The sequence below is a fragment of the Halichoeres trimaculatus genome, unplaced genomic scaffold (assembly GCF_033239565.1).
Source record: "Halichoeres trimaculatus isolate MK-OKI-2021-1 unplaced genomic scaffold, fHalTri1.1 fHalTri1_scaffold_1, whole genome shotgun sequence".
Lineage (NCBI taxonomy): Eukaryota > Metazoa > Chordata > Actinopteri > Labriformes > Labridae > Halichoeres > Halichoeres trimaculatus.
Genome location: NW_027437179.1, coordinates 22,683,300 through 22,701,937, shown reverse-complemented (window position 1 = coordinate 22,701,937; position 18,638 = coordinate 22,683,300). Strand labels below are relative to the sequence as shown.

The 18,638-nt window shown below is 37.6% G+C and overlaps 2 protein-coding genes across 11 annotated transcripts in view; both read left to right on the top strand.

The window, feature by feature from the left end:
* Positions 1–1,653: 1,653 nt before the first annotated feature.
* arfgap1 (ADP-ribosylation factor GTPase activating protein 1) lies at positions 1,654–13,519 on the top strand. 7 transcript variants are annotated; one of them, XM_074670171.1, is made up of 14 exons: positions 1,654–1,887; positions 5,174–5,252; positions 5,674–5,783; positions 5,902–6,073; positions 6,258–6,358; positions 6,457–6,543; positions 6,651–6,765; positions 6,850–6,906; positions 7,005–7,037; positions 7,661–7,690; positions 8,306–8,362; positions 9,319–9,378; positions 9,896–9,951; positions 10,069–13,519. In XM_074670171.1, the coding sequence occupies exons 2-14, from the start codon at positions 5,193–5,195 to the stop codon at positions 10,406–10,408; spliced, it is 1,278 nt and encodes a 425-aa protein (XP_074526272.1). In that variant the 5' UTR covers positions 1,654–1,887; positions 5,174–5,192; the 3' UTR covers positions 10,409–13,519. The 7 variants fall into 7 exon arrangements, with proteins under 7 accessions (XP_074526272.1, XP_074526277.1, XP_074526283.1 ...); XM_074670176.1 differs by lacking the exon at positions 7,661–7,690; XM_074670182.1 differs by lacking the exon at positions 9,319–9,378 and having other exon boundaries at positions 1,655–1,887; positions 9,902–9,951; positions 10,069–13,518.
* A 1,081-nt stretch (positions 13,520–14,600) lies between these two features.
* The window catches only part of LOC141789077 (engulfment and cell motility protein 2), a 22,899-nt gene continuing 18,861 nt past the window's right edge, over positions 14,601–18,638 (top strand). For all 4 annotated transcript variants that reach the window (XM_074668396.1, XM_074668380.1, XM_074668389.1 and 1 more), the window contains exon 1: positions 14,601–14,745. The gene's annotated coding sequence lies outside the window, so the exon portion shown is untranslated. The remainder of the gene's footprint in view (positions 14,746–18,638) is intronic.

Genomic DNA, 18,638 nt, shown 5'->3' with positions numbered 1-18,638 from the left:
TTTAATCCTTCCGTATCCACAAAATGACCCTTTCACCTATTCTCATCACTGTCCTGTCACATTGAAGAGTCTGAGGACAAATGTCAAGAACCTGGTTTGTCAGGACATGAAGGGTAAAAACAGGATTAAAAGGGATCGCAGCTATGTGTGCTGTATTTCATGTTTGACATTTTGATCAAATTTTTGAATTTTATCTCTTTGGCAACTTCTGAATTATCTAAACTTCTGAAAATCAATGAAAGTTCATCTTACATGTTCTGACTGTTTTACATCTCATCGCTGCCATAAACCTGACACTGATGAAGCTCACTTAATTTACTGCAAGATTAACACAAGACAGTTTAATCAAACCAACTGTGAAAAGGCAGAATGGAAAACTGCCACTGTCCACTGCCATGCATTAACCCTTCATCATTTACCTTTCATGAGTTAAATCCCTCTCAATCAACCTGGCCCCATCATAATAGGTTTCTTTAATCAGAATAAAAGTCAGAGGTCTGAATCAGACATATTTCATTTACAGGGGAAAATTCAGTTATCATGGATACCTTGTACACAAATAAGTGAGAATAGTAATAGAAAGTACGAATAGAATGAAAAATATCAGGGCTCTGTCTGCGGTCCGACTCTTGTAATCAGTATTATAATGATAAGAGATTATTATGACAGAGTGTGACTGTTATATGATCTCCATTATATAAATCATCATAAATCATAGTGTGCTGTCAAGCTGATTTATAGTGCTAGACAACATATCTATATCGAGATTTCATGTTCACAGCAAAAAGAAAAAAAAAAGCACCCACAATCCACAATTTTCGGTGCTTAACAGCAAAACTATTGTGAGAATGGTAGGGCAAACAAATTAAAGAATTACTTTTTTGTCTTTTGGGTTTACTTGATGAGGGCAAACTACAAAGACAGAAGGAGGAACTGTAAAGGAAATGTTAACAAATTTAAAACCAAAGAAAACAAAAAGAAAAACAGATGGAGCACAGTAAAGCAAACTGAAATTTTCCAGTTCCATTTGTTTGTTCAAAGTTTAACATGTAAGATTGAGAATGGGATCCAAATGACAAAGAAAAAAGAAGAAATAAATTTAAAAAAGAAAAAAAGAACAGAAGGAATATTTTTCAGAAGGTTGAATTAAAATAAGGAATGACCACTGTTTAGAAGCCCCAAGTAGAATATCGTTCATGAATGTTTATCCCCTCTGTTTTTAATGCTAAGGGAAGATCTTTGGTTGTTTCCTAGAGTCTTGTCTTGCAAGCTCTTTTCCTTTTATCCTTTGATAATGAAGTAGCTGGTTTCCTTGTGATAAGGCATTATTTGTTCCAAACAACAAAAAAGCCCCAAAAAAATTTGAAAAAAAAAACAAAAAACCCCAGCCCTGTTATTCCCAGATAAGATATCAAAAGTAAAAAATAAAAAAAAAACAGCTTTGGCGTAAAAAGTTAACAAAATATTTTCAAACATCAATTTCGAGTAAGTTGACTATGTCTCCTTATTTGCTATCAACTGCATCGAGGCCTTCTTTCTTTCTTTCTTTTTTTTTTTGCTCATACGATAGATGGAAATCAGTGGAGGAACAGGTGGCAGAGAGGGAGAACAACAGAGGAAGAGTGAAAAAAACAGAAGGCGTACAGTATGACGAGGAGGAGCTCCCATGATGCTTTGCACTGCCAACGTATGCAAACAGGAACATGGCTACCGGTGTGTAACAGCCGCAGTCTGTCATTTGAAAACCTCTTTCTCGACCCTTTAAAGTCTGTGAAAGTAAACACATTTGCTGAGTCTCTGCCACAGAGGAGAAACCTTCGTAGAGCCACCGGTGGAGCCTACAGACCCTCTGAAAACAGCGTCTTCATTTTCATAAATCACAGACAGGTAACGGATCAGTTAGCTTCCTGTACAGCTAGCACTATTAGCACTGTCATGAAACGCTTAATACTTGATCTCCTTCCTCAGTAGCAACAATAATTTGGTCAATTGTCGCATGAGGAATACAATTTGGATCGCCATGTGTCAAAATACACCAGGATTTTGCCTTAAAGGTAACAAAAATGAATGTCGAATATAGACGTAACTCTGGCATCCGTAGCTGATGTTTGATAGGAATTAAGGAGCCTTGACACGACTACAGTTCAGTGAAAAAAATCTGGTAGTTTTTTAAATTTATGTTTGATTATCACAAGAGACAGACTTCATAGTTCACCTACAGCTATTAAATGCCGCCCTGGAAAATGTCATTTTATATATTCACACACACACACACACACACACACACAGGCCCTCATGACAAAATCAGATGATATATTTGATTGGACAGAAATGAACCTGGCTCCTTATGATAGATGAAAACTGACAGATTTTATTCCTGGTCTCAAGAATGTACTCAAACATATCAGTGGAGTGATGATTGGCTGACCTGATTGTTGCCTCAGTTTCACATTGCTGTCTGTATGCGTTTGTGAAGAAGGCCTCTCAATGATAACATCACACATCTCTGAGAAACTACAGAGAGACACAGAGGTAACTGTACTGCATATAAAACCAAAGCATGGATTTTATGGATAGAGAAATTGCATCTACAGACTATTCCTAAACTGATTTGATAGAAAATGGATTATCACAGTTTCATGGTAAATGTAATGTGTTTGGGAAGGGACTTGTAATATATCTCTCTTGTCCATTTCAACTGAGGTATTGAAGATCAACCAATATACTTAAGGCAGAGTAAACCAATTCCTTAATTATAATGTCATTTGAAAGGCGTATCCTGTACGCTCTTTGGGGGTTCTGACAGCAATAATTTTGGCATGCGACCTTTTATCAGGAAAATTTACCTCTAACTATGGATCTGTACCATTCAAAATGTGAGCAACTGCTATGCGAATGATATGCTATGGATCATTTTGTCATAGACCTACCCCAAGTTATTTAAAGCATTTTGCACGCTTCACAAAAATGATCAATCTTGTTGCAGGTGGTCTTGTTTTGTCTTTATGCCTCATGTGGGGCCATTAGACCTTGCCTACACTGACCGCCACCATACATTTGATGTAACTGCACTTTGGTGTTTTTAGGGCATTTGTCACCACATACAGACTTGACATCTTTACAAACAAAAATGACATTTTTACCTTACCTAATCACAAGATTTTTCTGAAGACATCATTGATATTATTGAATGAATCTGGTATTTTATTTTTGTGGCTGTCTAAGAACCTGAAACTAGGGGCAGAGGGAGGACAAGAACTGGAGAACTGGGGGTGGCAGTGTGTGCAGCGCTCCCGCTTAGATGAGAAAAAAAGGAATACAGGAGGAACTGCTGCTGTGAATGTGAATCTGTTTCAACACTAATGCTTGCTCTCTTGTTATAACGGTAACTTAGAATAATTTTCTGGTTAGAGGGTCTATACAAGGTGCTGATGGCCTGCTCTTGTGCCACATCTGCATTTAGCTAAGGAGTCTTTAAAATGTCATTGTTTTGCTGTAGGAAAAAGTTTGTGGTAAACATAGTTATATTCCCAGATTGGTTGTCATTTCAACCATGAAAATGAGTCAAGAAGAAGGGATCTTATTGAAAGTAACTCAGATGGTACCAACTGAAGATTTATTGATGAATTTCTGATTTTCTCAAAGTACATTAGAGGCCTTTTGCATGATTTATCTACATTAACTGGCAGACCGAAGAATATTTTGCTTTTAAGATCGATTCTAAAAGTTAATTGTTTGAGTTACTTGGATCACCTGCTTTTTCATACATCTATCACACAATACACAATTTAATTATAATAATAATACATTTTATTTATATGACACTTTAAATTTCAAAGAAATCTCAAAGTGCTACGAATAAAAACAAAAGTCAGTGAATCAGACCAGCATAGTGAAAAACAGCAGGTTACAAGACAACAGAGGCCCGCCTGATCCAAGGTGTATGGGGGAGGCTGCTACAGATGTCCAGTGTCTGCTAGCTGTGAAAGGCTTTAATGAAAAGACAGGTTTTGAGTTGTTTTTTGAATAAGTAAACTGTATGTAGGGCTTTCATGTCCTTACAGCCTGCTGTTTAGGAGCAGGTTAAGGTTTGCCTTGGATCGTATCATCTAAACCATTCCTCTTACAGCTGAACCCCTTAAATATCATATAACATGCATTGCTTCTGCCTTAGTCTGGATGAAGGTAGACCTTTAAAGTGACAGGCCAATGAAAATGTGGGCTGGTTGTGTATAAAAATGTAAAAAATGTACATGTTTATATGCCATAGATATCCACTCAAATGCAGTTTTGGCAGCTGGGGCTTGTAGGCCTTCTCAGAATCATTTTTTTAGCAGTATTGAAAATGAAATAAAAATAAAACAAGTATATAACAGTAAACTAAACAGTTTTTTACTATTAACCAATAGTAATTAGTCAAAGCAACTCATAGTAAACTATAAAAAGAATAATAAAGAATCTAAAATTAAGACCAAGCAACAAATGTGGGCAGACTTCTGTTTGGCAGATAACATTTCCGAGGTCAGTTTGTCTCATAATGGGTAAATATTTGTTGCAGAATAGTCATGTGATTAATCAGAGAGAGGCCCATTAATCTGTTGGTTTGGTTAAGCCGGTCGATTAATGGCGTTTCTAGATAATTGGCATCAGATAATGCCTGACCTCACAAGATCGATAAAAAAGATAAAGCAGTCAGCCTCATCGTTGTGGCTACTGTACAGCAATGTTAACATCCCCTTTTAAACGATGACAGGTTCTCCTGATCCTCACTGACAGTGTATCAAAGATATATCAGCTACAGGATGGTGTATAGTATTTATCCTGTTAAGATATAATGAATAATGCATTTTTAATAATGCTTCTGGCATAGATATATTATTTCTAACCCAATGTACTAAGATAAGCATGATTTTGTATTTAACAAAATGGCATTACATAATGGCCATCAGCTAACCTGCTATCGAGGTATTTTGAATATGCATCAGCTGTTTTGCATCTCCAATGAAGTGAAAGTGTTGGTTCAGTACCTTCACACCTAATCACTGGTCATTCCTTCAAAATCTGTTTTCGTATTGTGAATTGAATTTCCCATGAACATTTGTGATGAGCTCTATGTTTGTAGTTTAAGACGTTGTGAAATGAATGTTGCACTGATGGTGATTCTCTACTCCAGTTTTTCAGTGTGGGTCATTATGGCGAGTCCAAGGACCAGACGAGTTCTGAAGGAAGTGAGAACCCAAGAGGAGAATAATGTAAGTCTTAATCTCAAATTATTCATGAGGCCGACTTTTATCTCCTTGTAAAAATAGCGTCACTGTACTGGGACCAGAAAATTCACAGAAAAAGGAGCAGGTGTTCGGAGGCTTGTTATGTTGTAACTCCCTACTTTCACTAAACTTCCCAGCTTTTATCCATGTTCAGATAAACAGTTGGAGTCATTGTTGCTGTGAGATTCACTGCCAGTGGACATCTTGTTGGCCCGAATCTTTGGCAATAACCATAGGACAGATATAATGGCTTCCTAAAAATAAACCATCATATGAATATATAAACATAGTTTAAGTGTACTTAAGAAATGAAAAACTTGTAAGAACGATAGTCAAGTATTTGTCATTCTGTTGTTTTCATGTTGTCTTTGTGAATGTAATTAAACAGTTTTTTTTTATTTTTCAGCTATGCTTTGAATGTGGAGCTTTCAATCCTCAGTGGGTCAGTGTGACCTATGGGATCTGGATTTGTCTTGAGTGCTCTGGCAAGCACAGGGGCTTGGGAGTCCATCTCAGGTAAAAGAGTGTGAGGTTTAAGGATGACAATGATGGCTAGGGGTTTATTGATGTTATTGTGCTCACAGTTTTGTGTAAACAAGATGAAATTAAACTGTTTGTTTTGCTTTGTCTCTAGTTTTGTGCGATCCGTCTCCATGGACAAGTGGAAAGACATTGAGCTGGAAAAGATGAAAATGGGAGGAAATGGAAAATTCCGTCAGTTTCTTGAACTCCAAGATGATTATGATCCCTGCTGGAACCTACAGGAGAAATACAACAGCAAGGCTGCTGCACTCTTTAGAGACAAGGTGTCATGTACAGAATTTCTGTTTCACTAAAAGGTTGAAACTACTGAGAGGGTTAAACAAAGATTAAAATCTCACAATTATTAACTGATGTTCAGAAAATTAAAGCTGTGGGCAGGGTTGTCAAGCTTATACTCAGACTCTTGTCAGATTTCAGTCTGACTCACCAGCTCTCTGTATGTGACAGGTGGCAACTCTTGCTGAGGGTAAGGAGTGGTCGATCGAGACATCCCCTGCCAGAAACTGGACATCTCCTCAACCCAAGACTGGCCTTTCATCCTCCCATCGGTAAAAGTGAAAGAGTGTATCTGATCTAACTCAGTATCTGCTCATTATAAGTCAGCAGGACGTGTATTAAAGCTATAATTTGTGTTTTTGTCTCAAAGCTCCTCTGGACCTGGACAGAGCTCGGTGAAATCTGGTGACAAAGCTTTTGAAGACTGGTTGAGTGATGATGTCAACTCATATCAGAGGTAAGCGCCTTGCACCTTTAGGAATCCTTGACTAAAATGAGTTTGATTACTCATCAATTTGCTCATTTTATATATCTGTGTTTGGAAATATTCAAATATGTCCTCAGTGGAGGTGGGTATAGTGGAAATCAAGAGAACCGGTACGTTGGCTTTGGGAACACGGTAACTCCAGAGAAGAAAGAGGAAGACTTCATAAACAATGCAATGTCTTCTATTTATTCGGTAAGGACCTTTTATTTTATTTCTGCCTTGTATGTTCAACTTCACTCTTCTGTTCATGTTACATCTCATCTTCTTTTTTTACAGGGTTGGAGCAGTTTTACTGTCGGAGCTAGCAAGTTTGCCTCAATTGCTAAAGATAATGTAAGTATTTATGCACAAATTTGTTTGTCACATTTTTACAGTGACATTAAACACTTCAGCTAATAACATGATTTTTCCTTTATTTGACACTTATTCAGACAGCTAAACTGGCTAACCAAGCAACTTTAAAGGTAAGATAATCATTGGCAGTACTACTTATGAGAGGTTTTGTGTTTTTGAGATTTGCTGCATTTGCCCTATATCTTCTGTTCTATTGTCAATTTTGAGTGCTATCTCTTAATTTAGTAAAATTAGGGATGGGTACCGAATTAGGTACTTTTATAGGTACCGACCGAATTCTGTCAAAAGTACCGGGTGCCGATTCACATAAAGCCTAAAGGTACCATATTTAGGTACCTAAATGCATCCTTGTGGCTGTGAGGGAGTGGAAGAGTAGGTGCTTTTCCATGCTGGACATGAACACAGCATTGCAAGGTTATATATTGTAGAATAATGATATTAAATTGAAAAATGAAATATTGTATTATTAAACAAATTAATATTTTTTACCACATAAACACAAAAAAGTACCGAAAAGTGGTACCGTTGAGTACCGGGACCGATTGCTAGGTATCGGGCATCAGTACCATATCGTTTCAAATGTGAAAGGTACCCATCCCTAAGTAAAATAGAGAGTGTTTACATTGGATGCCATTTTGCTCATATATATATAATGCTATGCATTAATTGTAATAATTTGAGGTGTAATAACTGTGTCACTACTTTAATATCTTTTTGCCTTCTGTGGATGTAGTTAAAGGGCTATAAAGCACCTCCCGAGCCGGTAAAGCAGATAATGGGTGCATGGCGCTTCTTCTGCATCATGTATTTTATTTTTTGATGCATACAGTTCCTTTTTTTAAGGGCTTTTAAGTTTTCCATTTTTTCCTCCGCACAGTTTAAAGGCAAAATTGGGGATTCACATGCTTCTGCTTAGATGTGTTAACAGAAGACACTGTGTTTGTTTTCATATGTTCTTTAAGTTTCTGGATAACCTGTGAAAGGCTGTTAGTAGCTGTATTGTGAGATGGGAATTCTGTGTTATCCATTCATGCATGACAGTTTGTATGTAGACTAATAAACCGAGCTCTAAGGTGTGATGGTTTGCAAAAAACTTCAATTCAGGATTACTTCCTGATAAAATTCATTGGAGGAATCAAATAAGCATTAGATAACATTGGGCAGGGAGTTTAAATTCATAGATGCAGTGATGTTTTACACCTTGATGATTACAGTATGTTGAACCATCACACCCCCTAGTGCTCGTTCAGTGTCATGGTGAATGGGAATGATCAGTCACCTCATGCAACCGCAGAACAAGCAGCTCAGTGTCTTGCTCTACTGTGAATGTTAAACTGTGTTTCATTCAAGTGAATTCTCCCTTCTGACTTCCAACTAGGCCACAGAGTTAGGACAAACATTAAATGAGAATGTTATCAAACCCACCCAAGAAAAGGTAACATTGATGTTTGAAGTTGTCGATTTGGTGGTGGAGTAGAGTGCTTTAGAATCAAAATAACAGCTTCAGATGTGAATGTGCTATTTTCTTCACTGCTCGCCTGTGCCACTTTATCTGCTTTATGCCAGCTTATATTAGACGACAGAGGCTGTGTTTGAAGCAGAACGGAAGAAAGCTCAAAGCTTTAGTCTTCTCCCAGTAAGTGACTCAGCCGTGGGATTGGTCAGGATCACACAGCTGGGAACTGCGTTTTTGGGATCAGACGTGAGTCAGTGTTAACCTACTGCTCAGTCCATGGACAAGGCTTGAGGCATATTTTAAGCAACAAAGTCTTTTGTTTGGTTATCCTGTCTCACTCACTACCTGCATAATCTATCAATAGAGTAATAATACAATAAAAATCTGTTAAACCTGAATTAAAGGTGGTTTGTTGCTTGGTTATTCTTTGTGTTGCATGTTAAGTTTGCATCACATATTCAAAACTAACATAAAAAACAGTGAAGATCTGCCACTTCAAGTGAATTGAAGATGTAAATCTTTATTTAGAGCAGCATTTCCTATTCATTTTGCAAGGATAACTGTCTTCTTAAATTTAAGTCATTCAAGGGAAAAGTGTAGTTTGCTCTGACTGCTTAGAAACAAAGGTCAGTGTCTTCTAATGTAGAGTTGGCATCAGTGATTTAAGGTGCAGTGTGCCTCTGTAACAATGCTCTTTCTTGCTTGAAAAATGTCTTACCTTTAACTGCTGCACATTGGAGCTCCTTTTCTTCATGAAGAATAATCTCTTGTTTGAATGTTTTGCCATGTTGATTATCAGCAAGCCTAACAAAACACAAATCGCTTCTCACACAAAATTGAAACAAAACTGTCGCTCATCACTGTATATGTTGTGTCTAAAGTATGTGAGAGGACATTGTATCTTTTAGTTTGTAATATTGATCTGGCCCATCTAGGTGAAAGAGGGAAAATTGCTAGATGAAATGGCCATGAGCATGTCTGGACTGGCAAACAAGGTAGGAAAGGCAGACCTCTGCCCCGCTGTTCAGAAGTAAAACCAGTCTCCTGAGGCAGGAAAAGCAGCTGAGTGTTTTAATGACCTCTCTAGTCTCTTCGGCTTGTGAAACTGCACAGCCTGAATAGTTACCACCAGGGAGACTGGTTTTGCTCTGATAGAAAATGTTTGAACAATACTAATTTAATGTAATCTCTTATTTTTTATTGCTGCCATTAAACCTGGTGGTGAGTACTCACTAAGAGCCTATGTGATGTAAAGTGTTATAGTGCAAACATCTAAGAGCAGTTTAACATTAAGTGCCTCTTTTACTGAAGCTCAAAATGAAATTGTCTGCTCAGATTTTATTGACATTGCTTTACATTTCATTATTATTTCTTACATTACTACAATGTTGCTTTTGGATTGGTTGTCTAAGTCAAACATTATTTATTAACTTTCACAAAGGTATGTGTTTTGACCCTTGATTAACAACTACATTACTCCTGTTAGCTAATATTATTTTCTCTGATGTTAAGGTTCAGGGAGCTGGTGCAAAACTGACAAATCTCTTCACTGGGAAACCTGAAGATGGGTAATGAAAACAACTTCAAACCATTTTAAACCCCAGTCATCAAATCATTTTTACAGGGTGATTTTAATTATATAACTATGACTCTGCCAGCTTTCTGACTTTTTGTTCTGTGCTCAGATCTGCAGGAGAGAGCTACCAGAACATGGATGCCACTGAGGGATATCAGAGCAGTTCTAACCAACCTACTGGAAAGGACTTCTGGGAAACTTTTGGCAGCAACACCTCCTTAAAGGCCAAGAAATCCCCCAGCAGTGACAGCTGGACCATCGCAGATAATTCTGCAAAGAAGAGCTCTGACAGTTGGGACAATTGGGGTTCTGAGGCAGCATCCAACAACAAAAACAGCACAGGGGAGAGCTGGGAGGCCTGGGACAACAATTGGGAGAATGCAGATGGTAAGACAAAGAAAAGCCCTACGAAACCTGCCGAAGAATCCTGGGACAATGCAGACTGGTAATAACCTCACAACCATACATCTCTTCACTTGTTACCCACTCTGGCCTTTCCTCTTCATCACTGTCTCTCTTACATCTCACTGGTGTTTTCAGAGAAAGAGCAGCGTCATCTCAGTTCCTGTTATATTTAAAATATATTTATTTACCCAAGAAATCATAAAGCCCAGGGAAAAAGAGAGCTCATTATGAAATGAATATTCTGAAAAATGTACGACTATCATCCTGACATGTTAAATTGTAAGCTCCCTCTATCACAAAAGCGGAATCATTGTAGATATGGTCATAATGTACCCTGTGCCCAGCCCGACTCTTCACATATACCACTCATGTTGGAGAATAAGCCAGTGTTTACACTGTATCATGGGTTCATTGCATATTAAATGATGCATGAGAAAGAAAATCTAACATTGTAAATATTTGTCCTTATATCTTTATAATGATTGGCTGAACACTAATAACTTTATTTTTAAGGTTCATTCAGAAAGATGTTATTCTGCCCCTGGACCCCTGGTACATTTAGTTTTTGGAAATTCTTTAGATTTTTTAAATTGCTTTCTTTCGCACTGTAGCCACAAAGTCTACTATGAAATTTTGTGAACATACGCCTAATTAAATCTTTATGTAGATATATGAGTTACAGGAGAGGATCATGCTTGGACCACTTTGGGGCTAAATTACTATTTTTATGGTTAATCTTATTTCTTTTAATAAGAAAATGTGCAAATAGTAAATGGGTTTTTAAGTTTGGAGCAACTGCTGATAGGACATTATGACAATAACATCAGAAGTAATACAATGGGATGCTAGGAAGAAGTAATTGTTAAGTCCCTAATTCATCAAAGTTTTCGGGAAATGACAGTTAAATGTTTAAGTGTAATGTAAATAAAGATATATGTATGGAAACACACATGGACCTAAAAATTTGCTAATTTCCCCCCAGAATTGATGTTTGTAATACAAATTGATAAGATATTGGAATTATATTGAATGGTAGATCTATTTTTTTTACTTCTCACTGCTGTCTTTAAAAACAGCTCAAGACTAATACAACATGCCTGTTTACACTTGATAGGCAACAATTAAAAGGTTTAGGTACTATTTTAATGACTTCTTCGCCAAGATTTTCTTTAGTTGTTGGGGGTTTTAGGTAATGGTGAGTAATTTCTGACATTCCTTTTTATTCATTTCACACTTGAAATGGTGCATGATTCCCTAAATAATTGGGCTAAAATGATCAGTTTAAAGAATCCCAGGAACTGAACATAAAAAGAAATTCAGAAACATTACATCATGTCGAGGCCAGTGTCCCACAGTTCAGCAGTGGTTATTGATGAGATAGAAGATGGTGAGAATTTTTTTTAATATTATGCAATTTTCTTTTTTCATTGTTTTAACTATGGAGCTGGATGGTAATGTATGAATTGAAATTCTATGCCGATAACTGTTGCATTAAAAATCACACAGTCGGGACAGGCAGTACTCACTTGCAGTCAAGTGGTATAACAGACCAGGCATTCTGATAAATGTGCAGTGTCTTTTAACATCAAACATCAGTGAATCAAGGCCTCATGTGAGAGACTGCTGTGACCTAAGCTGAAACAACAATTGATAGTACATTATGTCTCATATTTAACAGGTGGGAATGTAGTTAGTGTCCAATTGGGCATTTTCCAAATACTCTTTAATCTCAAAATTAGCAAACTTTGTTGAGGTTTTAAAACTGTAAACTTTGCAGAACAGAACTTTCCTTTGTGGCCTTTGTTTCTGTCAACATGAGGTATTGTGATTTTATCATTAATGCCTCTTACGTTTGACTCAGTAGTTCTTGTAATAACTTTAGTCTTTAACAATGCAGAACACTTAATCTGGAGTTGAATATACTTAGGATAAGTTAAGGACTAAAACCAAAAGCATTTTACTTGCTTGATGTTCATCTGATTCTTTGAGGCTTGGTGATTGTTGTTGACCAGTAGCCCATTACAAACTGCTCACAGAGCAGTGTACCAGTGCAATACTGCTGCTGGATTCATGTTTGTTATTACAGTGTAATAACATGTTTTTTACTCTTCTAAAGCAAGTTTCACTAGGCCTCATGATTTGTGAATACACTCTTTTTCTGTCACAGGTTGTATCATGTTTGAAGGATAAATCCTGGTAACTTAACTCCATGTCTACTTCCTACCTCTAAGAAGTTTTCAGTTTACTGCCAACTTTTATTACAACTTTGTTATCTGAACAGGTTTGATTTGTCTGCTGAAAGAAGTGTGTTCATTATGCACGGCTACAAATAAAATTCTAGTTGTGTTCTCAGTCTGAACAGAAGATATTAAGGAAAGCTCACTCTCGGGAACACTTGTGTTGCTGATCCCTGCAGTCATGTGCTCATGTGCGGTGGTGTGTTACCAACCTTAAACAGCTGTGATTGCTGTCTGTTGATGCTAATGTCAGTGTGCCTGTGTGTCTCTGATGCAGTGAGGTGTTCATGTCATTCACATTACAGGTAATGTATTGTTCCTCTCAGCTTCCCTGTGTTACACAAGCTGTGTGATAGTTATTTTGTTTTGGTATGTATGGAAGACTTAAAGGAAAAAATTTGAACAGCCCTATTTCCTGTAATCTAGCAAAAATGTTTGTCACTCTGATAAACTGTAACTTTGTACAGGTGAATGTTCTGTTGGGATTAATGATACACTTGATTCATGGATACAATGCAGAATGTTTTATTAACTGACTTGCATATTATTGATCTAAACATAGGGGGATGATTTTTAAAGACATCTAGTTCTGTACTTCAACTTTCCAGAGCAGCAGTTGAATTTAGTGTCTGCCTGTCCAACATTTCTGAAGGAGGTATGCCTGTGTTTGTTGATCAAACTATTATGTCAGAAATACTATTTTTGATGTCATGCATGAGCTGTAACATGAAGCTAAATAACTTAGCTGTTGTTTAAATTTTGAAAGCTGTTTGCTGCAGTGAATTTGAGTGCAGTTCTCTGCTTTCCCCTTCGAGTTTCACCAGCAGCCATCTGGTGAGGTGAGCCAGTGTTACCTATTCAGCTGAGGCTGTGGATGTTTTCCTGTACAATGGTTTCAGTGTTCAATAAAATGTATTGTGATGTGAATGCAATGGCATTGTTTTTGCTGCTTGCTTGGGTAAAAAAAATATACACCTTTTCCTTTGCATCACTGAGGGGAGGATACATATTTTTGGGAGGTAAAATCTTCACTTTAAAACTGGGAAAAGGCTTAATTGCCAAAAAATTATTGGAATACTACCACCAGAAACAAAAACGTGAAAATTAACCTTTCTTTGCAGCCCCCAGTCAATAGTTATCATCAATCCCTGGCACTGTTTGAGCTCTTTACCCTATTCAGCAGAGAAAGTCAAATGGCTGCATGATAGTAATAGTTCTGGTATGTTTTTCCTTGTATGTAAAAATATAAAGGGAAAGTGATTTGGGTTTCAAAAAGAAAAATGCCCGCACTGGAAATTTTTCTCACATGATATTCAGTTGGCTGGTACTGGAATATCTGATATTTGTATGACAGATAATTCACGCTGCATATACAGCCAGTAAAACAAGCAATACAAACATGTGCCATAATGTTTCAGGGAAAACAAACCCCATGTAAAAAGAAACACCATTGAGTGAAGTGGATCATGTTTTAAGTGTTTGATTGGTGTCAAAAAAGTGTCCTGTCTAGTATTGGCAAAATTTATAACAGAAATTGAAATTAAGTAGGAAACTGGACTGGTAAAAAATAAAACGACCTTTTCTCAAAATATCTGAAATTTTTAATTAATTTATAGCAACTGATTGTACTTAAATCCTGGGTCACCATACTGGCACTTTTAACCAGACAATAATAAAATAATATAAGCCATTTATTTTTGCTTCAATGGTACAGATGGGTACAGGAGTTTCTTTTAGTTTTTAATAAGTGTCCCTCAGTAAATATGACATCTTACATAGGATACAGCTTTCTTTCTTTCTTTCACTTATTTTATATTCTACGAAAATTTAACGTTATCATGACCATGCCTACAACACCTCTGTCACAGGTCTTTGATCACTTGCTGTTCGATATTTCAAGGAATATAACTTAAGTCATGTCGCATCCTGGCAGCCTTCTCAGCCTGAATCTCAAAGTGATATCAGTCAGCTTGAATGAGCTCAAATGATAGAGATGAAGGATCCTACCTTACTTGCACACTGTGACATTTACACTGTGTCCCGCCTACAAGGCGTGGAATCGTGTCTCCTTTCCAAAACTATTTGACTGAAGAGAGGGAGAGAGAGGGGGATACCAAGAGCATCATCGATGGCCCAGTCACAGGGTAAGTAACAAAGCGTTGTCACTAGCACCTTTTTTAAGTCGCCTTCAGAAATATGTCTTTGAGCCTTGTACAAAGTAGAGCCGGTTGGGACATTATGTGAACAGCTGCCGAGAGACGGGCTGCATCATGACTGCAATGGAGGAGCAGACAGACAGGCTGGATGACTGAAAAACATTAGCCGCCTTCAGAGTGGGAGCTGGTATTGAGGAATAGGTTTAGTCTCTTCTTATGTTCATAATATGAAAGATTGAGAGGTGTATGTAGCATGCAGCATGTGTCAGTTGTTTTGTTTACTGAATTTAACATGGCTGATTTTACTAAAAATTTTTCAAATTAAGTCGTTGCTGCATCAGTCTGTATACTCCCTCTGGTCACGATAGCTGAAACCCAAGCTGATCGATCACCTTAATCAGGCCCTAAATCTTTTTCTCAAAGTTGGGTTCAAAAACGTGAATTTGCGATGAACAGTGGCTGTGACGATCTGTGAGATGATGATAGCTAACATCAGACCTACTATCGGCCCATCTCTTGACACACTAGCAGGTTGCTGCAGTCGCGTTTTTCGGTTCTGTGTCCGTTTACTGTAAATTTGGCATCATTCGAGCTTATATTTTAGTGGAGGTTGAAATGCTAAGGTATTTTTTCCCTCTAAACTGATTCTTCTCTTTATGATAAGCATAACCGAAGGGGGCGCCACTCCGCATAATAAAGCAGCTAAGTAGCTGTGATAAAAGGGTAAAAGTTGGACGTTTCATCGTCCTCATGTGTGAATATTTAATCTGAACCAGCCTTGACAGCGGAGACCCAAACCACATTATAAAAGAAATAAAATGGCGTCAGAAACATCCGGGTCGCGGTGAAAGTGGCTGGTGGGGGGACAGAATAAGTTGGGAGTCTTTGAAAAGAAGCCCAGACCACCACAGCGTGGGATTTCTTTTCAGGCTAGAGCTCCTTTAAGCAGTTGTTGCCATGCTACCACTACCACCACAGCGCGTGCAGCTTAATAACTGTTGCTGAGTGGAAAAACCTCCCAGTACACGAGCCGAGCACCCACTCAAACACCAGTAAGATGACTGTGCTTGTACGAACAAGGGGAATACCAGCAATGAAGGAGATAGGAAAAGTCTGCATCATCAACGTGTTAGAATGAATATTTTGAAGGATTATTTTCAGTATTACAAAAATATAGTAGCCTATTTATGCTTGTCCATTACACCTCAGCAAATATTTTGGTACAAGGTCACAGAGGAGGATAATTGCTGTTCAGTACAACCCAATGTTCTGTCCTGTTTAAAGAAGGGAAAATCCCCCTCCCCTAAAATGGGCAAACCCTGAAGAAGGGCATCAGTCTTCCAGACTAAGTTGTAAATATGTGAACGATTTTGAAGAAAAAACATTTCAGGGAGCAAGCCTGAAAGATTGCAGTGCCACATCTGGCCAGAAGAATTAAGATATAAGAAACATGGACTCAGCCACATGATGAAAATACTGTTAGAAGCAGAGTTAGACAGGCTTATGTCAACAAAAGAAGCTCCAGCGGCTTGATGGATTCTGTTAAGCCCTGGGGACAAACTGGAGTCCTGTACTCAGAGAGCATTAGGCCAAGATATAACATGCAGTTAGATCAGGTAAGTTTGAAAGGGCACATATTAACAAATCTGTCTATTTTCAGAACAGTTCATGAGCCAGGCAGGGGAAGCTCAGGTTAGTCCAACATGTCACAATTAATTAAAATGTGGTTTGGACTGTAGCTGCAGAAATATCACAGATTTTAAGTTTTAGCTCATCCAAATACACTGATGAGATCTGAGTGAAAGTCCTGCAATATACAAGGACAAAGTATTTCAACTGATGTTGTCGGTGAAGCTGTTGTGTTGGTGATGGGCTGTGTCAGTGAGTTTATGTTCCAGTCAAAAGTGAAGGTATAGTCAAATATTATACAAGAACCTTTTATGTCAAACATTGGTTTTAGTTGATTACAGTTATTAATAGAGATCAGAGCAGGGACAATGATCAGCATCCAAATGGGGGATCAGAAAACTGATTCAGCAAGTTAAAGATGGCTCCCTGACACACTGCTATGCAGAGTCAGTTGGAGTCATCCATGCTACCCATTGCTGCAAATGTGTGAACTGTGAGCAAATGCTTGTAGACCAAGAAAGCTGCTGCTGTCATGGGGGGAACTTAGTAACAAGAGTACATCAGAGCCTTTCTGCACCATTTGACTCCAGCAGGTTACATACTGCTGCAGCCTGCATCATTCATCATCCAGTTATTTTCTGCCTTACTTAATGCTGTTGTTTTAAAGACTTTTTTTAAGTTTTGGAAGTTTAATAACAAAAAAGCAAACAAGCTGAATGGGAGTTTGTGCTCATAGTAAGATTTCAGCTTTTATTATTTATTTGTTGCGTAATGAAAAATCATGCACAACATCACGAATCAAATGAAAGTATATTGTATTAGCTGTTCAAGTGAATTATTGAGCTGAAACTAGAAATTATACAAACATTACTGTGTTTGCAGGAAAACATGCAGCGCTTTTTTCTCATGTTAGCGTCATACTGAAATGTAAAAATTTACAAGTTCACGAAACATCGGTGACTTTTACATCCATGACCTTAGCTTCTTGCTTTTGCCCTGCAGGCAGAGGATCACATGCAAAAATGGAAGGGCTTTCTCACAACTGAGAAAAATGCTGTCAAATTTCCAAGAACAGTGTACAACTACATTATCAACTGGGATTCCCATTTGCACATCTACTGTTGACAAATACCACATGCAGCCCCACTTAAAAAGAAAGCAAAGGTTTGATGCCACTCTTTGTGGGGTTAAAAGTTAATCAGGCTGTTAATTAGGTGTAATGAGGCTTTAAAATAGAAAACAGTATTTAGAGGATTTCACACTATTGTAGAAGAAAGAAACAACAAACTGCTTCAGGTTGTGTACAACTAACTAATTCCCCTGTATGACCCTTTAAATCTGCCTGATTTTCCTTACGTTTTACTACTTGGTCTAATGACTGAGTCTGATGACTGAGATAATATTCATGATTGTGGTTGAAAGAATAATCTGCTAAAAATTTATATCTGAACCAAATTAGTTGATGATGAAATTCAGAAAAGTGTCAGAGAACCATGTGGAAAACTTTCAAAACATGTTTTTTTCCAAAAGAAAAAACTTTTTTTGCAGGGTAGACTCAGAGTTCACACATTATGCAGTGTGACTGACAGCATACTGGAGGCTGTGGGGGTGGTGCAGGCTCTCTATCAGATGGCTGCTTGTTGGAATCTGATTCTAATTGGCGGTTTTCACTCTGCATCATTTACAGAATCTACTTTAATTTGTTATAGCAGGTTTAAAGTTTATACCCGGCACCCCAAATTAGTCTGCTATCTCTCTAATTTCTGGCAGTTGATTTTAATTATGTTTAATGCAACAATCTAGAAGCTCAGAGTGGTTGAGATGAAAGGATCCAGGCATGTTTATAATTCAAAGTATGATTAAATTTTTATTTAAATATTTGGACTTCTTCATCAGTAGGGACTAAGCTAAAGTACAACATCTTACTATCATCTGATATGTGCTTTTCTGTTTGATAGGAAGATATCCTTGATTAAATGAGTGAACAGAGCCAAACATATTTATAGATCAGACAAACACTCACTCTTTGAGCAGCAGTGCTGGCAAACTGTATCAGTGGTAAATCTCCAGAGAAGATGGCTTTTGTTTCCTGCTGTTTTCAGGATGGTTTTTGTTTCTCTCACCATCACTTTGTTAATGATTAAGATCTCCTTTCCAATGAGCAGCTGTGAGCCATGCAGTGTTTTGTATACTGGAACACCCTGGATGCAGAAAACCATTTAAATAACAGCAGTGCCCATTTTCTCTTTTGT

Excerpts from the sequence above, each read along its gene's own strand:
- arfgap1 (XM_074670171.1), top strand. The coding sequence starts at position 5,193 with ATGGCGAGTCCAAGGACCAGACGAGTTCTGAAGGAAGTGAGAACCCAA. Across the intron at positions 6,544-6,650 it reads GATGTCAACTCATATCAGAG|TGGAGGTGGGTATAGTGGAA; the intron begins GTAAGCGCCTTG and ends ATATGTCCTCAG. Across the intron at positions 6,766-6,849 it reads CAATGTCTTCTATTTATTCG|GGTTGGAGCAGTTTTACTGT; the intron begins GTAAGGACCTTT and ends CTTTTTTTACAG.